General features: G+C 39.3%; 1 protein-coding gene across 5 annotated transcripts in view; it reads right to left on the bottom strand.

The window, feature by feature from the left end:
* macrod2 (mono-ADP ribosylhydrolase 2) overlaps positions 1-23,999 on the bottom strand; it is a 390,748-nt gene that overhangs the window by 105,136 nt on the left and 261,613 nt on the right. For all 5 annotated transcript variants that reach the window (XM_044213250.1, XM_044213245.1, XM_044213249.1 and 2 more), the window contains exon 6: positions 15,298-15,419. In XM_044213250.1, coding sequence (XP_044069185.1) covers positions 15,298-15,419 — 122 coding nt within the window. The remainder of the gene's footprint in view (positions 1-15,297; positions 15,420-23,999) is intronic.

Genomic DNA, 23,999 nt, shown 5'->3' with positions numbered 1-23,999 from the left:
GGTGTTTCTTTTTTTGGGTGTAAAATCCTAAAATCTTAAAAGAGAGATCGAAGGTGAAGGAGGCTCATTGATAACTGTATAATGGCTCACTTAAAGAGAACAGGCATTTTGCTGAGCTGCGTGGTTCAAACCGCAAGCTATTAGTCATGCTGTCGGCTCATTTACATGTGTTTTATTGTCTCATGGGCAAAGGCTACTGCACCTACTCGCATTTATTGCACTCATGGTAGATCTAATGATATTCACACCTACGGCAAAAAAAGGGGCCTTGTATCTCTTTGTCTCTATATGAAAAGGCTCTTGAAAGGTTACAATGTGAATGCACATTTCAGTATTTTGCGCATTTCTTTGATGAGCTTTTAGCCTCGCATGTCTGGAAGCATATGAAGCTACATAAAAGCACAGCTGTCTCAGAAATCAGGATTATTACAAAACTTAATATGAATTCAATAATGCAGACATATTTTATGTGATGTGTGGAATATCACAACACAAATACATGGTTAAAAAAAGGATGCTTGTTTGGCTGCTTTTATTTTAGTCTCAGCAGTACTGACATACTGCTCCTCAGCAACTTTGAAGCCATTTATTAAACTAATCATTAAAATTGCATTCCATTAGTTTGAAGTGGATGGTTGGCAAGTGCTGTAAAATTAATGTTACATATGGCACTGGCTATCTTGCCATTAGCCATGTGGGCTATGCCTTTATTCATGTCAACTTCATCTTTAACTCTTAGACATAGTTGTGATGTGAAAGTGAACAGCTAATATAATATTAGATCCACAGTGAGTATTGTATGTTAACATGCACTTTTCACCTCCCGGTTTTAAGTCTTACTTGGTCTTGGTTAAGTCTGGTTTTGATCTTATTTGGCATATTGCGTTTACATGGAACATGAAGTCTGAAAAGACCAAGTTACCTCAGCAGTTGAGAATGAACACAGTTTCGTTTCTGACTGTCTGAACTCCGTTGCATTTTGCCTCTCCATGTGATCACCGGTAATAAAAAACAAGAACGATAATACAATTTATGATCTGCATTACTGAAGTCACATTTTCCTTTTTTTTAAGCATGTAGATCATCATTATATAATTTACCTGCATATTTTTAGTTTTATTGGCTCACTACAATGTAACCTGAGTTGATGATGCGCCTGCAAGCATGGCAAAGAATGATCAGTAGCCTTGATAAGGTGTTTGTATGCCACAATATCAGAGTTTATGTTGGAGAATAGGTTTCACAAAACTGTGATAAGGGCTTATCCATGTTGCTGAAACCGTTCCATTTGCTTGTTAAATGGTTTAGGTAGCTGAAGAAGAGACTTTTATCAACCCATAAAGGAACACTTCATACTTCATCTAAACATTTTTAAATATCACCAAAACTGGAGATATGTGGTTTTCACAGGACAGAGAAGGAATGTGTGTTAGCAAGATATAAAGCCAATAATATTCTACAATAACGGGACACTTGTGAAATAACGCAGAAATACATGCCTGATGCCACAGAAAACAAAGTTCTTTATGTGTTTGTTTAGGCTGCAGTACATATGATTTCCCTGTTATTGTGTGACTTTAGAATTGAATTACGTATCAAGAGACACTGAATTTCACTGGTTGTGGTATGCACATTCAAATGTCTGGAACTACAGCGTCACTAAGGTGGCGGTGTTGCCCTGTTCACCCCCTGCTCCTAATCCAACCTGTTAGAGAATCAGGAGGACACAGTCACCCGGTGGTCACCGGATGTAAACACTGCATATCTAGTGAGGATGCCCTAGGAGACCTAATCTCATCCCCTCTCCTCACATTTTCACTCATCTGAAAATGTACACACGCCAAGCCCAGCAGCTGCCATCTGAACCTCATGGCCTCTTCTTGCCAACCTCAAGGGGAGAGTACATAATACACCCGCCTTGTCACGTAGCAAACCTCCGTTATTCATGGCAGGTACAGGGATATGGGGGATCAACAGATGTGAAAGTGGTGGTAGGAGTGCTCCCCAAGGCTTGTTGCCATCTTCAAGTAGTCCTGTCACTTGTACACTACAGTACAGGGTATGGATATAAAGTATGAGGCTGTAAAAGCAGTGTTTTGAAACACTGGGGCGTTAGTGGATTTATTGAGTGTAAAAGCCTTCTGAAGGATTGCCTGTTCAAAGTATCTGCCTTGAAATCCCAAAGGAGATTTATTTTACCAAGTGTCCAGGCCTAATCAAATTCTCCCCTCAGACACTGGGTAAAAGTTAGACAAGTTAAGGATAGTGGTACAGAGAAAACATATACTCATACATACACTCACATACTGTACATTCAGCATTTAAAATATACACAGAGATATGAAGGAGTAAGGGTGTTTTGTGTGAGTGCATGAGGCTGTGGTCATCATTAAGGTGCTTAATAGACCATGACGCCTGTAGGACCTGACAGGCAAGCTGGGCAGAGTGGAGGATCCAGAGAGAGGGTCACCTTCATGTAGAGACAGCTCTGTCACACTGGGGCCATGAAGGAAGCCACTCTGCCACCCTGGCCTGGCCCAGACAACACATGTCTATGGCCAACCAAGCAGAACAACAAATCCCCCACCTCCTCTAGACTTCGACAAAAAACAAAAAAGAAACAGACTCAGAGAGAATTTAGGCACTAGATAGAAGTGGTACATCCAAGATGCTTTGTGAAGGAACTGTATAATTGCTTATCTAGCTGCAAAATAATCATTATTATTAGGAATATGAAGGCTCATACTTACTTGAACACAGTTATGTTTTTTTATTTCTACATGTACAGTAACCAGAGCCAAAACATGTAGGTGCTGTCTTTTCAATCTTTTACTTTGACTCATGCAAAGAGGCAATTTGAACAGCCATGGAAAATAGAAGAAAAACACTGTAAATATATGCAACAAAAGGTAGAAGTAACAAAAAGAGCACACTATCTGTGTATATGAGATTTTTGTTAAATGCAGTCAAATCCCAGAGTCACATCGCAAAGTGGTGCTATTTTGGTCTGAGCACAGGTGCATCTCTAAATGAGGAGGAATGAGGAGGGACCCAAAGCCCACCAACATCCCAAACGAAAGAGAGGGGACATGCCACTCAAGGTCACGGTGAATTGCAGGAGCACTGGCACTGCAGATTGATTGGGAGAACAGGGAGCAGCTGGCTGAGAGGAAACAGGAAGGTGGCTGAGGGAATCACCAGGTGGCTCTTGTGAATTATGACACCGTCCATCCAGCTCTTTCTATCTCCCATGCAGACTGTGAAGTGCTGGTTTGAAGTGGTCCTGTCATGTGCCGCCTGCCTCTGGAATGATATCTGATTTCCATGCAAGGTAATATCTCACTGTAGAGTATACCGTTTGGTCAGAAACTTGAGTTGTTGCTGTGGTTTGATCTGAACTATATGGATAACTTTTCCACAAATGGCCAGAGGATAATACAGCTAATTACAGTTTTCTAAATGTGGAGTTCATCATGAATATTGATAAAGCATTAATTAGTTACTAAAACTGGAAAACCATTTTCTCTGCACCAAATACATCACGTGTTTTTGGAGCAAAAATGTACTGCATCAGTTTATAGGAATCAGGATTCATATTCTACTGCAACAACTCAGTCATTCAGGAAATGTCTTTTCTTTGATAAGATTTTCTATAACATCTCTTTATCAATAATGTAATACAAGCACAAAACAACCCAGAGAAGTCTGATTAGTATTTAGTGTGGATCATAATTATGCTTGGATAAGAGACTATCATGTACGTCATCATCATTATGCCTGACGGAGGTCTATGCCAAACACATACACATTTCCATTATGACTCAGCCTTCTTCTGGAAAAGCCAAGGAAGAACTGGGCTCAGGTGGGGAGCCAATCATTCCTCGCATTAGGAATCTGGAGCCATGATGGCCTTGAGTAAGCCAGAGAGATCTGATGTGTATATTTATCTCAAATCACTTCTCTCCAGTTTCATAATAGAGCTTCTTCACATCACTACCTCAACATCAGTAGCTGCATCACTGAATGGGAAATACTGTAGTACGCTTGTTCTTTTAATTGCTCATTGCGAGTCCAGATAAAAAGAATGCAAAAAGCAAATCTTTTGAAACATTAGCTTTTGCCATTCTACTAGACACATTTAAAAATTATTTATTTATTATTATTTTGTTCCATCTTCTCCATCTCACGCTCTTTGCTCTCCTGTAAGACCTTAACAATAAAGAGCCCTAGATTTGATTCCATGCATATTGTCATTACCAGAGGTTTATGGACGTGACATTAGATATTAAGCTGAGTGAGATTTGGAGGTTACCTGGCATTCCAAGCTGTGTGCAAAAAGTCGAAACCATGAAACAAGATTCACCCCTGCGTTCACTCCGGCAGGCACTTCATTCAGCATGTGGCATGGTGACTAAACCTTTGGGCTTTCTAGATTCATCTGTATGTGAAATGAAAAAGGTGGATATAGGTACAGTAATAGCAGATTTAAATTTAAAATTGGCTCTATGGTCCTGACAGTTGTGGCATCATTCATAAAAGGCGAGTGTGACATTTATGATATCAAGGTCGCTCGTTGACAATGAAAGAAATGTTTAATCTGCTAAATTACCCCATGAAATGATGACTTCAGTAGGCCTAATTCATAATGATTTAATGCTAACATGTCGTATAATTTTTAATTAACTTGGAACAGGAGAGATGGTGAAAGGTGGGGGTGTAACTCAAGGACTAGCTACACATTCAAAATCAGGTGACTGATATTCAGCTGCTAAATCCTTTATCCCAAATGTAATCACAGAAGTAATAATAAAAAAAAAAACATGCCCACAGAGAAATGGCCTGTTTTCGTGCACACTGCAGATCATTCAGGTAAATGTTAAGTGCAGGGTCAACATCAAGGCCAGGCACTTTTTTTGCTTTTTTTCCAAATATTATTAACCAGTAAAATTATCTTGGTAAAGTAAATTTGAATTCTCAGTCAGAATTGTATCAATTACTTCCTAGGCTGCTCACACACACACACACACACACACACACACACACACGCGAAAATGACAGCTAACTTACAACTAAGACAAAGGAAACACCAGGCAAATTCTGCTGAAGCGACAGAGGTACTCTTAGCAGGTCAGAAATGTGTTACTATGTTGATACCATTGACCTGGGATGCATGCAGAATCCAAATGTCACTGCCAGTAGAGGGGATAAAACATTTGCTGGGGCAGAAATAAGTATCTTAAACCTCTGTGGCAATCTCCAGTATCAAAGACAATCCTGCAGTGTTAGAGCTTATATATTTTTCTCATAAACCTGTGCAAGGTGCTGCATTGCCTCCTGAATTGCTGAGCAGGCCAAGATTGAGCCAGTTTAAAATTATAAGTCAATCAGTTCAGGCCAGGCACAGTGCATCAGCCCTCGTTAGCTGTGACCTTGGGAGATAATAATGGCACTAAACTGGGTGTATGTGTGGGGTAATAGCACCGTGATTAAAGAATTATGTAGGAGAGCATAAACATTGGCGTGTCTGCCAATGCACACAATCATTCACCTGAGCCTGCGGGAAGACTGCTGTGGTTTTGATAACAAAATGATGAGAGGGCAAGACTTGTAACTTGTGTACATTTGTGGATACAACTTAAATCTTAAAAATTTTGTAGTGAATCTGTATTGAGGCTGTCCTGATGTTCTCATAAATATGCATAAATATGGGCTGTCCTGCACTGTCCCCAGTTTACTTTATATATATCCTGGACATAGACATGTAGTTGTGCACTTCTGAACCACACAAAGAACTACAAACATTCCCAAGGCTTCCAATGGCTGTCAGCTCTTTGCCTTATGCATTCTCTTTGAGAAAACACACAGGAACCAATGCATTAACAAAACAGGAAAGAGTTATGCTCAGTATGTTTTAAGGTTAGGAAATGGCTTGCTATGAAAACCTGCAGTGAATAACTGTAAATAATCTCAGAGCAGAGACAAAAAATAAAGTTTAAGAAGATTAAAACTTATTTAAGACAATATGATTGAAAATGTTACCTTCTCTTTTTCCAAAGAGGAACAAAGAAACTGCCTTGTTCTCTCACTTTTTTAAAATTAAAACAACATCATCTCATCACTCAACACTAACAAAATATCATCTGTATAGTCTGTATATTATTCACCATTTCTGTCTTATGCAGAGAATTTTAATTTTATAAAAGCAATAACTACCTTGCATTAATTAGAAGGGGGTCATATTTATTATCAGTGCATAGGGGAGTCTAATAAAGAGCTGATTTTGCAGTTTTTATTTCCTTGTATGTCTATTGTGCATAAACAAAACATTAGGAGAAAAGAGCGGAAGAGTTAGAAAGCCCTTTAGCAGCCTGACGCACTACTAATTGGTATGTCTTAATGTAATATATTCTGCTGTATCTTCATGTTTGGTGCCATGCTCATAATTGCTACTTATTCAATGTAAAAGCTACAAATAACCACATGAATAATTCTTTGGGTGACATTCATCTTCATCTGAGATGCCATCTGATTTCCTCCCTTGAAAACGTTTAATGTGTACAGCCAGAGCAAGAGAGAATGTCCCCTGTGTGTCAAACCACGATAGAGAGACCTTGTACTTCAACCAAACACATCTGTAAGACCGGGGAGTATGATTGAAGGATAATTGGGTGTGAGCTCGTTCAAATGGAACCCTGTGATAGACCAGAAAATTCCAGTTTCATGGACACGGACCTGGCAAGGTCGACACTGGGTTCAACACCTGGCTTCATAAAAGCCACAAATGAAAGACTGCGAGAAAGAGCTTTGAGGCCAAGGAACTAGATTCAACACTGGCGTAAAACTAAGACTCACATCTGTGGTGGAGCTACTAACCCGATTAGTGCTAATACATCACATGTTCACAATGACTGCTTGCTTTATCATGTTGTTTCTTTCTTGATACATAACCGTCCTAGAAGCTTTTTTTCTGATGAAGACTCGTGTTAAGCGTCTCGCCTTGTAACTTTAATTAAGTGCATTAAGAGGAACACACAGATTCAGCGGTCTTATTACTATTCACTCAATAATAATTAAAATATCCATCTGTGAGTGTTAAATTGAAAATGTTGTCATGCGTATCACAATTGCAGCATAATGTGTCACCAAGATTTGCAGACCAGTTGGAGGTAGAAGATGACTGGATGATTTGTACGACTAGATAAAAAAGGGTTTTCCTGGTTATTCATTTATATACACTGTATAGTCCCGCCCACTGGCATAGGCTCAAAGGGACCACAAGGATGACCAAACACACCAGAGCAGCACGAGGCGTTACCTTGAGGATAGTGCTGGATTAGTAATGAGATGACTGAGAGTGTGACAGCTCTGTCCAGCTTCACACACACACACACACACACACACACACACACACACACACACACACACACACACACACACACACACACACACACACACACACACACAGAGTACAGGCACTGTTGGCTGGACTGATTCTGCATGGTAATTAACCATAATGATGTAAACAAGAACTCATTCCACCAAGGTCCGCTGCCGATGAACAGCAATCTGTTACAGTATCTGTGAGATTGCTGAGATTTACTCTGTTGAGGAACAACTGTCAGGCTATGAGAGAGGCCTGCTTTGCATGTAATGTATTTCACATCCTCCTTTCCTGCTCAGCTCCTTTGATCAAAGGAAAAGCATTTATCAAGTGGTGGAGGAAATGTTTGATGACATTAGTCTTTCAGACTCAAGCAAAGCTCTAAACAGATGGCAGCCTACTAGAGGAAAAAACAGGCTTTCAGGTGTACAGCAAGGACTAGGTTATTGTTGTTGAACTTTTGTATGTATTGGTTTAGTTGAGGGGGCTTAAAAGCAAACGAGATGCCACTGTCTATGTATTGTCTCTACTTAAGTTTTTCTCTTGTTGGAAACAATGTGATTCAAAAGTAGCCCTTAGGCAAATTGCTTGAGCCTTACTTTCAAAATCAGCATTGTTGCAAATGATTAATTCCAACACTGCAGTTTATCTGAATGAGATGTTGCTAATCAGAACTAATGCCAATAACTATTCTTTCCTTGGGTAGATCCCTAAGCTTTCCTCCTGTTTGTTTTCTCTGTAAGTCAAACCGGAGGAAAGAAAGGAGTCATTCCTGTTGTGAAGCAGAGACAAAGATTGACAGAAATGCCTTTTGTTCTCCTGTATTGCCTACATTCTTCAGGTATGTTTAATTACTGCATGCTTATTGTGGTGTTCTTGTCTGATGGCGTATGGGAGGAACGACATCTGTTTAATCAACAACTTCTTCCAACAGTCCCTCATTTGGGTGAGACCTGTCGCTTCTATTCTCAGATGGTACCGCAGAGGGATATGAGCCTCATAGAAATTCAGGAGACTGTCTCTAAGAGCTCCTTACAGCCAGGTACAGCAGCAGAGAAAAACATGAAGTGAAACCAGCCTGAGTGCTGAGCCTGAGTCTTATACTGCTTGACTGTGCTTTAGTACTTAACTTATTTGAAGAGCCTTTATTATTGTCAGAGCATATTAATCTAGAACAGAACTGCTGCCATTTCCCTCACAGAACATCTAGGTGGAGTAGCCTTTGTAGGAGACAGGGTTTAGTTTTTCCTATGATTGCTATGGGCTTCCTGTGCTTGTAATCAGGACACTAGCAGGTTCACATCAGCCCACTCAACATAAACACTCTGGAGATTACCTCTTCAATCCCCATCAACTGTGATTACCCCTCTCGAGGCGTGTGGAAATGTCACATTTTACATATCGTAATATTTCACCTCACAGAAAGTTCCTACAGTCTTCCCTGGAGTGAAGGGAATGTCAAGGAAGGTGATGTGGCAGGACTGTCCCCTTTTCCCAGACCTGAAGCTTCTTCTACTGTGGTTGTCTCCTTCTGAATGAGAGTGCTGAGGTAATTGGGGTTCCAATGGCCATTAACTTAGACTAGGTGGCAGACCACCACAACCATTATCAATGTAACTGGATCTAATTGGCCCAGTGTTGCCAATGATTTGGATCGGACAAATAGCAATGGCTAATTTAAATGGCGGCGTGACCTTTTGGAAGCATCAGTCTAATTAACCTTTGGAGATGCATGCAGGTACTGTATGTGGAAGTGGGCTACAAGCAACTACTGGCTGTCTGGCCACAGAGGGGGCTGGGTTATAATCACATATTGTAGCTAACCGCTGACTGCAATAAACAAGGCTCCAATGCTTACATCTTGACAAAAGGAACCAAAACAAACCTAAAGAGTAAAGCATGATATCCAGGTAAAACAATAAAAATCTCGACTGGCAAAGCTAAATAAAAAAACAAACAAATAAACTAAATCTGGTGTTGATGTATTGCCAATATGCTTATAGGTCGAAGAAAAACATATTCACCTGACATTCGAAGCAAATACAGTAGTTTTAGCATTCTCTTTCTTTCACAGCATTTAGCCTTTGTACTCTTCTGTGATATACGGAGCTTTATCTTCATAAAGCACAGGTGCATGCCGCACAGTGCAGCAGTCAAAAGTACATGTTAGTATAAGTGCGTAGACTGCTGAAAACTGATATATGGTAGAACCTTGGAAATACATGAACAATAGGCATGGTCTATGGGGAGCATCAATCAAATCACCTTTTTTCCTTCACTTTAAAAACTGTGCTACATAATTGCAACTGGCTCTGAAGGTCCATATGGTGCCCACAGTTCATCTAACAAATGAAGTTCTCCAAATGTTGTCATAAAGAAAATGAGCTTGGATTCTATTGTGGAGGAATTCACAGTATGAACTAAATGGAATACTGGGTGATATAGACACAAAGACCAACTGCGTTGTGTAAGCAGATCAGCAGTAAACCTCTCATTCTTCTATCCCAAATAATGGCACTTTTTACTTTGCTATGATCAGAAGCCAAGTATGTACACAATCAAGCCTTTATACTTCTCTCAGCCATTATATAATTAAATCTGGAGTCGCTTGCACTCGTGGACAAGAATTTACGAGAAAGGGTAGAGAAACGGATAGAGGAAAAGTTTGTGCACGACCTGTTCAGAGCATAAATGAAAATTAATTAATCACTTGGGGAGTCGGCACACCAAAATGGAATAGGGTGGAGTACAAAGTCGTTAAGTTTGATATGGTAGTATTTGGAAACATAAATAATGACAAAGACCCTCCAGTGCACTTAAATACAGCAGTAAAAAACACATTTTCAAATATCACCAGTGACCTACATTAATAAAGGATGAACAGTAAATGTTATTTACGGCATATTCCTGAGAACAGAGGAGATGCTTTTGAAACTGGTCGGCCAAAACAGAATCTAAGATGAGGTTAGAGTCAACTTGCCCTACAAACCCCAGTGTGTCATCTATCTCGAAGACACCTTGGGAGCATGGTCACTTATCCCATTGATACAGAGTTTGTTTGTTCTTCACTTGCTATCCCTGTCATGTGAAACAGATTATCTAGCAGGGTCTATCAGTTGTCATCTTCAAGCCAGGTGTGCATGCTGATGTGTCACTATAAGATATCGTTTGCAGGAATGCATTTTGGGAACACTGTCGGACAAAATGAATGGGAGCTAATGCTCCTAGCAGCCTTGGAATGAGCCCACAGAGAAGGGTGGCTAATCCTATCATTCTACACCATTCATCTCCAATCCACTTGGCTTTCAGCATTTTTCTCAACGGGCAATTTGTGGCTTCCCTGCTGGATCTGCTCGAAGCCAGTGTGTTAAAACTACAAAACACTTCCAGGGCCGCCTGGGAGTCAGAGAGGAGGCCACTAAATGCAGTCTGCGACCCTGTCACTGTCCACACTGACAGCTGCCAGCCCACTGCGCGCTGCCAGAAATAGCTTAATGACAGATACTTTTGGAAAGCATCAAATTGTGGCCTGTCAACATCAAATTAAGAACAAAAAGGAGGCTCAGTTGCCCACAAGATCATTAGTCAACAACTAAAATGCTCACTGAATCTTTATGCCACATACCCTCGAGACTAAAATCCTACTTATTTTGTCTTAACAGAACACTCCCCAAAGACTCAAAAGGAAGGCTAAATTAAATGAAACAATAATGATGTTTTGGGTAAACATGGCTATTCTTTTATTCTAAAGGTCACAGTCTAAGGGGTGTTTAATATGGTCTCTAAAACGAAACAAAGTCTAAGGCTGAATGTCTTCCAGATGGTGGCGTCCCCCTCCACACAGTCTGTCTGTTTCTGCCTGACAGATGCTATGCTTGCTTCCAGGGAAGAATCTGAATCTGAGCAGCCTTCTATGACTAACCAAGACAGGGGACCTGAATTCACCTCAGTTCCATGTACTGTATGGCTTTCCAGCTCTTTGGAGAGGAAGCCTCCCAGGGTCTGACTGTACACAGATACAGTACACACACCCACAAGTGCATCATTAAAATGCGCAGACACACAGGTGAATAATTCTTTTTTCAGCAGATATAAAAACCTAATCTTGATTGCAAGAAATTATTATTTCCGTTAGAAGATAATGTGATTGGCAGGTCTCAGTCAGTGGTTAAAAATCTGCAGGTCTTATACACTGCATGGCACCTTAACACACAAACAAATTACAGAAAATCTTTTTTCCATCTGTTGTCTTCTGAAGATTCTGTCAATGCAATAGTGTGGTACTGCTGAATAGAGAGTTTCCCCAACAATCTCAGCTGTTTCCAAATAGAACATAATAACATGGCATGCTCCGTATATCAGAGCAACTATGATGAGACCTATTTAATATGTCCTGGCTCAAGCAAATATTGATAGCCTGCTAGAGCATCTTCAATCCTATCGACCAGCGAGGCGGTGTTATTATCACAATTAATGTCTGGAATCAATCCACCATAATTCCATTTTTCTAGCTATATTTCCTCTTTTGCTCCTCAACTGCACCTCCTTTGGAAGCAAACAATATACTATAGTGTAACAAGCATTGAGCAGAGGAGGGGGCTGTTTGACAATGCGCTGCTCATCAGCCCAGAGCTGCAACTCTACTCACAGGCTGCACAGCTCCCATGGCTCCCCTGTGTGATGTTGCAGAGCCCAGCCGGCAACGCTGGCATTCTGGCTGTGTGCTGTGGTCAGTCAGAGCCCAGGGAGCTGTGACAGCCTGCTGCTCTTTCAGCCGCAGCAAAAAAGGGGGAAAAAAAGCACTGAAACACAAGAATCTTCTAGGCAGAGAAGAAATGAGCAAAGAACGGTGCAACAACACAGGCACATTCACATATGTCCCAGGAAGATACACGTAAAAGATGTAGTGTATGTATGGACATGGGCACAAATACATACTATCGCTTTCCAGCATGCACTGCAGCCAAATGATTTGGTAAACGCAACTCAGTAGGCCATCCAGCCATCGGATATTTATCCAGAGACTAAGACAGAGTGAGGGTGTTAAAGCCTGAACTGTTCCAGATAGCTTTCAACTTCAGTGTGGGGTTAAACGGCAGGTTTCTTGGCTGAGGTTGGCTTAGAAATGAATCCTATACTTACAGTTTTCCCTGTGGGCCAGGGGTAGTCATATAAACAAAATGTGCACATCTGCCTTTACATTTCAGCCAATATGGGCTTGGCAAAGTATCCAGCATGAGTTTTAAGCCTTTAGATCAGAAATAAGCTACTACAATTTTGTGTAGAGATGAATATTTTTTCCTATGCAACACTTAATACCAAACACCTTAAGCATTATCTAAAAATTTAATTAAAAATGTACTTCTCTAGCCTGGGACAGTTTACATAACTTTGCAAATTTACCCAATTATCTTTCAAAACTAAAACAAAAGAAACAAGGGTCTAATTGTAAAGCCCTCATGATCCACTGTCTGAGCTGCCCCACAAGGAAGACGTTATGACTTTATGGACTCAGGGATATACATTCAAGCTGTTACTTATAAATTTGTTTTATTTTATAGTAATGGTAAGAATACAACCTAGAAACTCAGAAACAACCCCTAAACTCAGCCAGGAACTGCCTTAGGTTGCCTAAAAGTTTCCATCTTCCTCAGTTTCATTCCAGTATAGCTGTAAATCAGTGCAACACCGATCACTTAGGAACAGGAAATGCTCTTCTATCTAATTTCTGACTTCTGGGGATACTAGTAAATGTTCAGACACACACACTGAGCTTCCATAAGGTAAAGGAAATGCATTTCAGTCCTGAAATTCAGTGGTATTCCACGTAAACTCTCTTGACATGCTATAGTCACAAAAAGATTTTGACGAGACAACTGTGGTAGCTGTACTGTTTCGTAACCTAAAGGGTGGCATTGAGCTCTAAGAAACAGGGATTAACTACCAAGCTCTGCTTCTTTTTTATCTTTCATGCTAAAGTTTATTTTAAGTTAGGCATTGTTTTGACTTCTATTCCTTTGTAATGCCCTGGAATCCCCATTAGGGAGCCAGCCATCTAGGATTCCCAAATGTAGCCCCCCTCTTTTGCCCACTTGGCAGGGTGCCCGTCTTCGGTGGGATCTCTTGTTTCTCTCACACAGCAAAGCTCATAGCGAGACCCTTTCAGATGAGTCAAAATGAGCTTAGTGCTGATCAGCTAACCAAAAACTTGGACTCATTGTGCTCTGCACCAAGAGACTGCAAGACTGTCTGTTAGCAAAGAATTAGGACTAGAGAACCCTTAGAGCCTCTCTTAAAGTAAGTCTTGCATATCAAGGCAGGCTAGAGTAAAACTAAATCAAGGCCACATCCTTGCTTGAAGAAAGGGCTATTTCCCTTTTGCTTTTGGTAAAAAGGCTTTCTGTTGTCCTTGCAGCAAGGAGAGACGAAATGCACTGTGGCTAAGATAATGTAATGACTAGGCTCATCCTACAAACGCCAGTCAATCACAGAACACCGCTGTTTTCACTGAAGGTCTGTTCAACACAGAGCAGCTGTATAAATACATTAGACAGGATCCAGGCAGCTCCCAGGAAAAACAGAAACCCAGTTTCTTATAAATACATGGATTATTGGATAAATAAATCAAGAGATAGGCCTAAACTAAATAAATCTTTGGAATGTGCCAGAAACATGCAAGGATTGGAACATTTGTGGATGAAAACAGACAAGCTGGTGGTGGTTCCTGCAATGAGGCCTGAGGGGCCTGGTGCTGTTATGTAGAGGAGGCCTTCCCTCTGCCCATGAGCCCACCAGAGTAAATTATTCTATTGTGTAAATGACATTCTAATGTAATGTAATGCTTGTGGCTCATCATATCTTATTGGATGTAACTGTTATTAGGGAAGTTTAAAGATCAGCAGGCATGCTGCTGATTTCGTTATAACTTTAAAACACTTACCATAACGACTTCAGCCATTTCGCTTCACAATCCATTTGATTGCTACCTAGAGGTGTCTGTCGCACTCACAATAAGTCATCAACAGAGCAGGAATTTGTCACAATCATCTTTAATGAAACTGGCACTCATCTATGTCTCCTTGCTCTGTTGGTAAGTACTTTCATTGATTGGCCTCTGATGAGGCTGCAGGGCAGTAGGTTGGTGCAGAAAATGTGATTTGTGGCTATTTGGTGTGATACTGATTTGTTTACCCTCTGTGGGCAGGGCAAATCCATATATCACGTGGACCCGACTGAAAGATATGGTCCAGAACAGGCTAGAAGCTGGGATGGTGTGTGAATGATCGGCTGTGGATTGTGTGGGCATTGTCTCATCTAAAGCCCTTATGATTCAGCCACATTCACTAAACCTTGTGCTTTTCCAGTGTTTTAAAGAAGACAATGCTTCTTGGAGAGGTGGCACAGACATATGCAAGAATCAAAACATCTGAAATGACTCTTTGGGTGCTAGACATTTAATTTCTAGGAAACAAAAAATAATAAATCACAAATCTACGTCAAAAGCCTTTGGAGAATTTAAGAAAGGACATAGTGGCTTCCCAAACAATGACAAAAGAAAAACTGGCCTCCAAACGCCTGCCTTTCATTTAATCACAAGTAAAAGTAGTCTACATGAAAAGCCTTCATTTGACAAACATGAAACATTACCATTTTGTTGTGTTCTCTGTTGCTTTTGTTTAAATAAAGAAGATTAACGCTTTTCAGAACTGTATCTAAAATGAAAGATGCTAAATCCTTTTGCTCTTGTACCTTTTCCAAATTTCCTGAAATTTTCAAACACAGCTTTTCTCATTGAAGGCTTACTCTCACTGTCAAACAAAAACACAGAAGCATATAATTTATTTCTTTCAAGCTGCACAGAACAGAGACAAATTTCTCCTCAGATGAGTGTGAGCGTGGTAGCGTACTGTACTCACCACAGTGCTCAAGCCATGCTCCTTCATCAGCCTGAGGGAGTTCTGGTAGCAGGAGGTGAGGTCATTGGTCTCGGTAGGGCCCACATGACCTCTGGCCACCGGGCCCACGGTGTGGATCACATCTGTCGGAAGGGGACAACACACAAAGCTCATTTCAGCACAGCCTACTTCTAGCAAGGTTACATGGTTGGCAGTATTTCTAGTGGTGCCATGTAGTATAAGGATAAGTACAATGTTGTAAAACCTTTTGGCTGTCTGCCACGCAGCTCGGCAGGCGAGCAAAAGTTTTTAGAATCTGCAAAATCATCATCAAATACAAAATACGATAAAGTTCGTCTTCACAATGAGACAATGGTGATGGCATGAACAAAGCACTGCCTGGAATTAATGCATTTATTCAACAAATGAAACGGCAGCTTAGATAGCAAATCAATTACAAGATTCTTTTATGCCATCTACTCAAATATTCATACCTCTCCCTGTACTCTCTTTCCCTTCGCATAGTAATGTCTTTACCTGTCAATCACTGGCCTCCTTGTCTGGCCTGGCCAGACTAGGGAATGCAGCTTCTTAATTGAATCATAGAAGTGATGACAGGAAAATATGAGAATCTAAGCAGTGACTTGACAGAAACATAATCTTCCGCATTCTGTCTGACTACCCTTGGCCTTCTCAATGTTGGACAGGACAGGTCAACATCAATATACAAGAAGTAACTCTACATCAACCACAGAGCATTCCAAAGAGGTTCACCACAGGTGTTGCATTTACGCAGACTAACTGCAAAGATTTCAGTGACACAGTGCTAAACACAACTTCAATGTTTGTATAAAAAATGCTATACACCTGATAATTCCTCAAAAGGGTCATCAAGGTTTGGGTGCCAAATCATGCCCTTGTGAACTATAATTCATGAATTGATGAATATTTTTTCTGTTGCAAAATAGCAGTCTTCTACTTAATTCAGCCGTATTGGCTGATAAATCTCATGGTCCATTAAATATAGATCAACTATGACTCATACATTTGCAATTTAAAGCTTCAAGTTCCCATTTCTGTGCACTAAAATATTAAACCCTGTTGAAGTGTGAATACTGAGCGTTCAGACCTGGTTCAGGTGAGGACATGCAAGGTAAACACAGCAGCCTGTGTTTTAAAATGCAGTCACCTCACATGTTTTCTTACACCTAACCTCAGCATTTACTTATAATACAAAACACTTAGCCTCACTTTCCCACTGAATAAATGTAAGGTATATTACTACTCCACTTGACCATAAATCATTTATAGATTAAATTTAGTTCTCAGTTGTATGTCTGGTTGCTTAATAGGTCAGGATGATAAAATGCATGGGGAACCACTATAATCAAGTGGCTTTCACTTGTGTTGCTTAAGGAGTGAGACCTTTGTTTGGGAGAGGTAAGAAACAAGGGGTTTGGGTGATCCCCAGCTAAGCTAAGGTTGGGCTGTAATGAGAATGGAGCTGTCTGAAGTATTGTCTTTTTCCAGAATAGCAGGCCGAAAATTGCATAGCACAATGTGGCTATAATGGGACACGTGGTAAGTTGTTTTTCGTGCATAATTCATGAAGTTCTTCACTACAAGAACGGCAACATTCCAATTAGAGCGTAGGTAAGCGCCAAAAACCAGACTACTGGTGAATTCATGAAAATTTAAACAGTTCTTATTTCACCAGTGCCGATGTCTCCACTCGTATCCTCAACACTTCCACATCAAATAAATATTTATATGGCTGTGTTTCTGTAAGGTGAAAGACATATTTCACTTTGTAACTAAGAAGGGATATTACAGGAAGGACAGTTAGTTGCTGTAGAGCTCCAAAACAGTCTGGCAGCTGCTTCAGTATCTCTGCAAACTCGAACACAAATGACCTCTCTACCCTTGGTTTTGGAGGAAGTGAGGTTATTTGTTTTGTTTAAAGAAAAAGGCGCAGTCATTCTCTAAATCAAATAAAATCAATGATTATTTGCAATTAGGTGTTACAGGCCATTTAGCTGCAGTAAAATTATAGGGACTTTATTGAAACATATTTTTTTAAAGACTGGTGAGAATGTCTTCTGCACGAGAACTGAAATACAAATAATACTTACAATTAATTAAGTGATATTAATAAATAGAGGCATGTTAGGGTAGTGAATTTGCTATGGGCAAATTTAACCTTGAAGGTACTCTTGCCTAAAGGTAATGACTCCCTCTATAAATATAAAAATACTTTATTTTTCCATTGTGCTTGAAGACTCTCAGTGTTTTTCAATACATAAATTACACAAAGATGGTCTTTGCAATAAGAGTTTGAAAAGCTCTGGCAGATAATCCATCCTCCAACATGGGTCTTTTATCACCATTGTTCTTTTTCTCTTCGTAGAGCCCTCAGCTTTTATCATTACTTGTATCCATTAGCTGACAGACACATTTCAGTGTATCAGTGTTTCTGTGTTGCTCAGAAGCACATAGCGACACATGTATATCATTATCTCTGTGCAACCTTTGTACAAGAGGCACATAAATCTCTATTTTAGCAGGATTACAAGTGGTCCTCTTGCGGGGATGAAAACGGATGCAGAAAACATCAAGAGTAATGTCCTGATGAAATAGATTAAAGGGATGCTCTTGTTTAGTATGTTGAAGGGAAATTAATCAATCAATATCAGGAAATTTCAATCTTCACACCCAAGTAATACTCTGCTGCCCTGACCTGTTAAAAAAGATGAATTCACTTCACTAAGAAATATGCCAATGACAGGGAAATAAAAAGGCAATTATTTCAAAATGTAACTGTAAAGAAACAGAACAGAACTACAGAGGCTAAATTACTAGACACAGTCGAGCATAGTTTGCTCTGAGCATACAAAATAAGTCATTCAGGAATTTAACAAAACTCTTCTTTATCACACATACCACAAAATCCCCACTGCACACACCTCCTTCAAGACCGTCGCCTTGTAGTAGTTAATGAGCTTCCATTCCCAGCTATGATTTTAAGCGTTTTTTCCTCCCAATATCTCAACTGGATTTGTTCATTGTGGTCTGTTGCTTGGGGCTACAAGGTCAGTAACACAATTGAACCAGCAAAGACTGATGATTGCCATTCAAACCATGCTTTCTTTCCACACGAGCCCGTAGGCTCTGCAAAGAAAAACAAACAAAAAGAAAAACAAAACAAAAATAATCCCACAGGTTTATTCTTCTATATAAGAGTCAAAGGATAATTATGTGAATATAAGGACCAAATTAAATACCATAACGAAACTGATATCATCTATTGTGCTACACACTTTGTATTGTATTTTGCATCCTACAACACAAACCACAAGTCAAAGATGAACAATTAATTTTCCTCATCCTCTCTGTCACTATGACCACTCAGCATGGGCAGGTTTGCTACTAACTACAAACTACTCCAACAAGAATGCAGTGGAGCCTTTAAAATTATTGACAATCTGGTCAGTCGTTTTCATTCTAAATGGAGGAAAAGTGCCATAGTGCATGCATTATGCCTGCCTGTTCTAGACTTCTAATGTGCCATGATTAGCACACATTTCTCCCATCAATTCTTGAAAGTCAATAAAAAAGCACTGAAATGGGGAAACACGTAGCAAGCTGCAGAGACTTTTTTTGTTCAGGACTATCATGCCAACAAATTATCTAGTCACATTTACTCAAATCCTATTCAAGCAAAAACCAGCTTTATGCATGCATGGGAGTTACTTATTGAGGCCACTGTTGGTGTTTCTACTGTTTCACAGTTAAAATGCATTTATGGATACAATTATTCAGAAGAGAATTTAGAATGTACAAGGCCTATGTCTGAATACCCTCAGCACCCTCAGTCTGTGACTTATCTTTTCCTTTAGTTTGTTGGGGAGAGTGTCATGTTTCTGTAACAGCAGGGATCCTGGAGATTAATGGGGCAAGTATAAAGGTAAAAATGCTCTTAAATGTTTACCCATTACTGTTTAAACAGTAATATTTCATGTCACTACACAATTTTAACATATTACTCATTACATTGTGACAAAACATTTGGTTTACTCAGTCTGCTTACATGGAATTAATATATAATGTGAATGCAGAGTATTACATAGTTGATATTTGTTACAGAATTGATAGTTGATCCAGTTCTAAGGCCATTTTGATCCATTTTGAATGAGCAGCCATCCGTTTCAGTAAAGATGCACCAGCAAGCAAAGTAAGCACATCTGTTTTGGTTGAAAAAAAGGTTGTATTGCCTCTATTTCAGTGACATTTTGCAAGTGCACCACACCTCAAAGTGTTGCTGTTTAAAACTGCACTTAAGCGTAACTATTTTGTTTGATTATAGAAAATACGAAAGGACACTATAGGAAACCATTAGAAGAAAATAGTGATAAGTGATATATTTTCTTAATGCAGACCTATTCAGATGTCAAACATGTCATATGACATATTCCTCTATATTGCATGGGCCTTACTGTGCACTGTGCAGCTGCATTATGTAGGGAAATATAAATATCATATGAGGACTCAATATCGGCACATTCTTGATAGTGAAAGGCTCAGATCATAAGCAAAATGAACTACAGAAGTAATTTCTGAAGAAATTGTGGGTGTGAATGCTGGCTGCTGAATGATACATGTTGATTAATACCAATAATGTATGAAAAATGTTTTAAGGTTTGTTGAAAAGCTGATGCCAAACTGAATTGCTGGCTTTAAAAGTTGAATCATATCAATAATGTATGAAAGATGTGGAATATTTTAAGGTCTGTTGAATAGCTGACACTAAACTGCAATGCTGGCTTTAAAAGTTGAATAGTACCAATAATGTATGAAAGATGTGGAACATCATAAGATTTGAGGTCTTCCCCATCTTGGGCTTTTATTTTGAAAATCTGAAATGAAACTGTGTGTGTGTGTGTGTGTTTCTGTGTGTGAGACAGAGGTAGACTGTGAATTAGGATTTTTTGTTTCTGTCCAGAAAAAAGTACTGTTTTTCTCAATGGAGTCTGGTGGGCTGAAGCTACCATTTGTTTTGGTCGGAGATACCGGTTCTTCAGTGCGTCATTTAGTGGCAGTGAATGTCACTTACAGCAGTGGTTACCAATGTAAACGTCAAACGTACCAACACCACCCTATCAGATGGGACTAAGTACCCCTTTGATAGATGGGAGGGCTTTATGATATTGTTCAATGGTATTTTTCAGCAGTTTTGGACAAGTTTGCAATTGTTCTACTGCCATTTAGAGTGACAGAAACTGGTTGTTTCAACCATTTACACTATCTTTACTTTTAGCTTTTTGCTATATTTTTAAATAGATTCTGCAGATTAGTTGGTAAGTTATTGTGACAATAACTATAAAAATCACCATCACACAAATTTGTAATCTTGTGTGCTAATTTTTCTCCTAAACAAAAATATGTGTATATATATCATTAAATCAAAATTTCTAAATTTTCAAATTAGCAGTGCTGCACAATTTTTCCACATAACCCTGGTAACTGCAGAAGTACCCCTTGGAGTACAAGTACCAATGGTTGGGAATCCCTGGCTTACAGGACCAAAGGTAGAAAATAGCTGAATCATAGCATAAATAGCCATTAAATATTGCCATTTGATATTTGGTTTCTGTAGCTAAAAGGATTCAGGAGTAGCAGAAATGGAGTTTAATGAAGAGAGAGAGACACACAGAAAAACAGACAGTGAGTGACAGACAGACAGATAGACAGGAAGTGTGAGAGATGGACAGAGAGAGAGAGATAGAAGGACAGAGAGACAGACAGACAGAAAGACAGAAAGAGACGAGAGAGACAGGCTTCTGGCTGAATGAGTTCATTTCATAGACATTTTAGCTGAGGCACACCTCTCATATTACTGCTTCTAGCTCAAAGACTGTAACTTCTATCGCCAAAGTTAAAATACCGTAAGAGAGAGGAAAACCTGCTGCAGAGGCTGCGTGAGATTTGTGTGTGTAGTGTCAAAAATGTGAGAATGAGAGCAGGTTAGAAATGTCCCTTTTTCTGCCTCCTTCTTGAAAATTCTGGTCTCAGTTAATATGCAAGTCTGTACTGCAGTTGGCTGGCACTGCTGTCACTTTGAAGCTGACTGTGGCAATTGAGTGAGTTTGTTTGACTCCATAGTTACATGTTTACGACCGGCACACATTTTCCTACGTTTTGATGTAGAAATTATGCATGAAGAGTGAAAATTGTGTGAATGACAGCAAGTTGAAGAGAAGAGTTTTAAACATTTTTACAGATACTCTGCACTCTGACAGTTTGGTCCCTAACTCTAGCTCTGAACATTCAGCCCAATACACACTCATTGTAAACTCAGAAAAGGACTGAAAATGTCATGTATTTTGAACTGTGAGTCTGTTGCATTAATGTGAGAAAGTTAGAAAAAAGTATGAAAATGTGGACATTTTGAACATTCCATCCATTCATTTGAATGGGGACAATTTCCTGGAAAACCTTGAATATTTTGGAAAGTATGAAAGTGATCAAAAATCTGAATAATAGCTCACCATTCCTAATTGAGCTGAATATTTTGATGTTTGAATGAAGTTTCTAAGTTGACAAATGTAGAAGGAGTTAAGTTTTAAAAAACACGGCTGAATAATAATAAGCATTCACACCCAATAAATAAATAAATCCTGATCGAGATACCTCTAGTGGCAAGTGATTTTCAGTAAGCCTGGTCTGCTCTGGATGGACTGGACACGAAATAACCCCTTAACACACCAACTGTGGAGCATGTGTGTGAACATCTTAGACAAGCCTACTAAAATATTCCTCAGCTGAATAACTACCAAGGCGACATGCTCACTTCAAAGACGCCACTTTCTTAGCAACTAAAAAATCTTTTGAAATATCTAGACTTCATTTAGAAGTGCTGTGCTATTTCAGAGAGGGACCAGTACTTCACAGCCTAATCAATCTTTCATTTTTACTTGCCTGTGCTTACTTTGAGGCTGCTTTACCATTCCACATAATAGCAATTCCAAAAGGCTGAAAATACTTGAACACGTTTACTGTAGTGTGACTGCTCCTGAATGGTCCCATTTTTGCCAACAACCGTTACAACTGCTAGTATCAAAAAATGTGTGGCTATGGAGGCCTCATTTAGATCTATCATAATTCACAAGAGTCAGCAGACAATAATCAAACCACTTCTGTGCTTGCCCATCGCAATTATCTTCCACACTTAAGAATCAACAAAGCACATAATGACTTACAGTCCATTAAGAAATTCAGCCAAAATTGAATTTAAATGCAGTCACTATTTTTATGGATAAAGCCAGATTTTGTATGGAGAGTGGACTGTAGGCTTATTAGTTCGTGAGGGTCTTGCTAATAGAATTAAGTGTCTCAATAAAGTTCTATGACTGATGTTGAAAATCAGCGACTGTATTTTATGTACTGCACTCTTGATTTCACTGTGGTGGCTGAGCTGTCAAATAATTTTAAAGTCAAGAGGTAGCTCAGTGACTAAGTCTCATTGTTAAGGGCGGATCAGCACAATGAAAATGCTGTAAGTAATTAAAATTTATTGTTATATATAGTTGCCTAATTAAGAAAAAAAAAGTTCTTTGCATAATCATATCAGTAAAAGCACCATAACAAAGAATGCTGGGTCTATTATAAAAATTGTCCCAGAGTAAAGTGAATCGCAAGTGGCTTTGGCATAAAAACATGTGGCATCTTAAATCCAGGAGAAGATGCTTGCTGTTGTGCAACAACTGCCTGTCTCGTGTTATATAACTAGAAAAGACTTTACAGTGTAATACATCAGAGCAAATTGAAGAGAGAAGATCAATAAAGTAACATAGCACTTACTGAAAACTCTCGTCTGTGTGCCATTAATATTGAATTTCTTTTGTTGTTTTTTCCCCGAAAAACATAAACAAAACAAAAATGAAAACAAAACACAGGGGAGCAGAAGAGGGAGTATAATTTAAAGGGTATTCAACAATGAAGCACATATGGCAAAAATCTATTACTATACTCTATGGCTTGAAACTTTTCAAGAATGTTTCACCTCCAGCCACACCTTAATCTGTGATGTCGAAGCAGATATCTTCCATTTAAACAGCTGATCGACAACACAAACTATGACATCTGAATTTCATAAGGAGAAGTGCAACAGCAGTTTCCTGTAAGTTTACATGTAAGTACCTTCATTTTAACTGTCATTTTAACTACATGAAGCACAGAGTTTAAAGACATATCAATTATAATTATCATAATATTATTATTATCATTAGTAGTAGTAGTAGTAATACTAGCAGCAGTAATAGTAGCAGTAGTAGGATGGTATTAAGCAAACTTTCATTAATGCCATACACAACAGTACACTCAGTGCTCTATAATTTCATGCTTTTGTTAAACATTGTTTAGCATTGCCAACCAGTCAAAATATAGCAGCAATCCTTTAACTTTACTATACATGCTGGTTTGAATTAATGACTGCTTCCACACATCATCTAATCATGACAGCAAGTAAGTGCCAGTCATTGTGAACTGAGAGGACAAGTCTATCCTTTGTCAATCATGAAGCTGTCTCTTCAAAGCGTTCAATGGCCCATGAAAAAAAAAGAAAGAAAGAGAGATGGCATCTTGCTTGAAAAGGCTCTCCAGCGTTTCCCATTCCTTCATCTCTACATGTAACTCACTGTCGGTGTGTCAGAGTGGTACAAGGCTTG

The sequence above is a fragment of the Siniperca chuatsi genome, linkage group LG11 (assembly GCF_020085105.1).
Source record: "Siniperca chuatsi isolate FFG_IHB_CAS linkage group LG11, ASM2008510v1, whole genome shotgun sequence".
NCBI classification, from domain to species: Eukaryota; Metazoa; Chordata; class Actinopteri; order Centrarchiformes; family Sinipercidae; genus Siniperca; species Siniperca chuatsi.
Note: the sequence above shows the minus strand (reverse complement) of the source record. Positions and strands in the feature narration are given on the sequence as shown.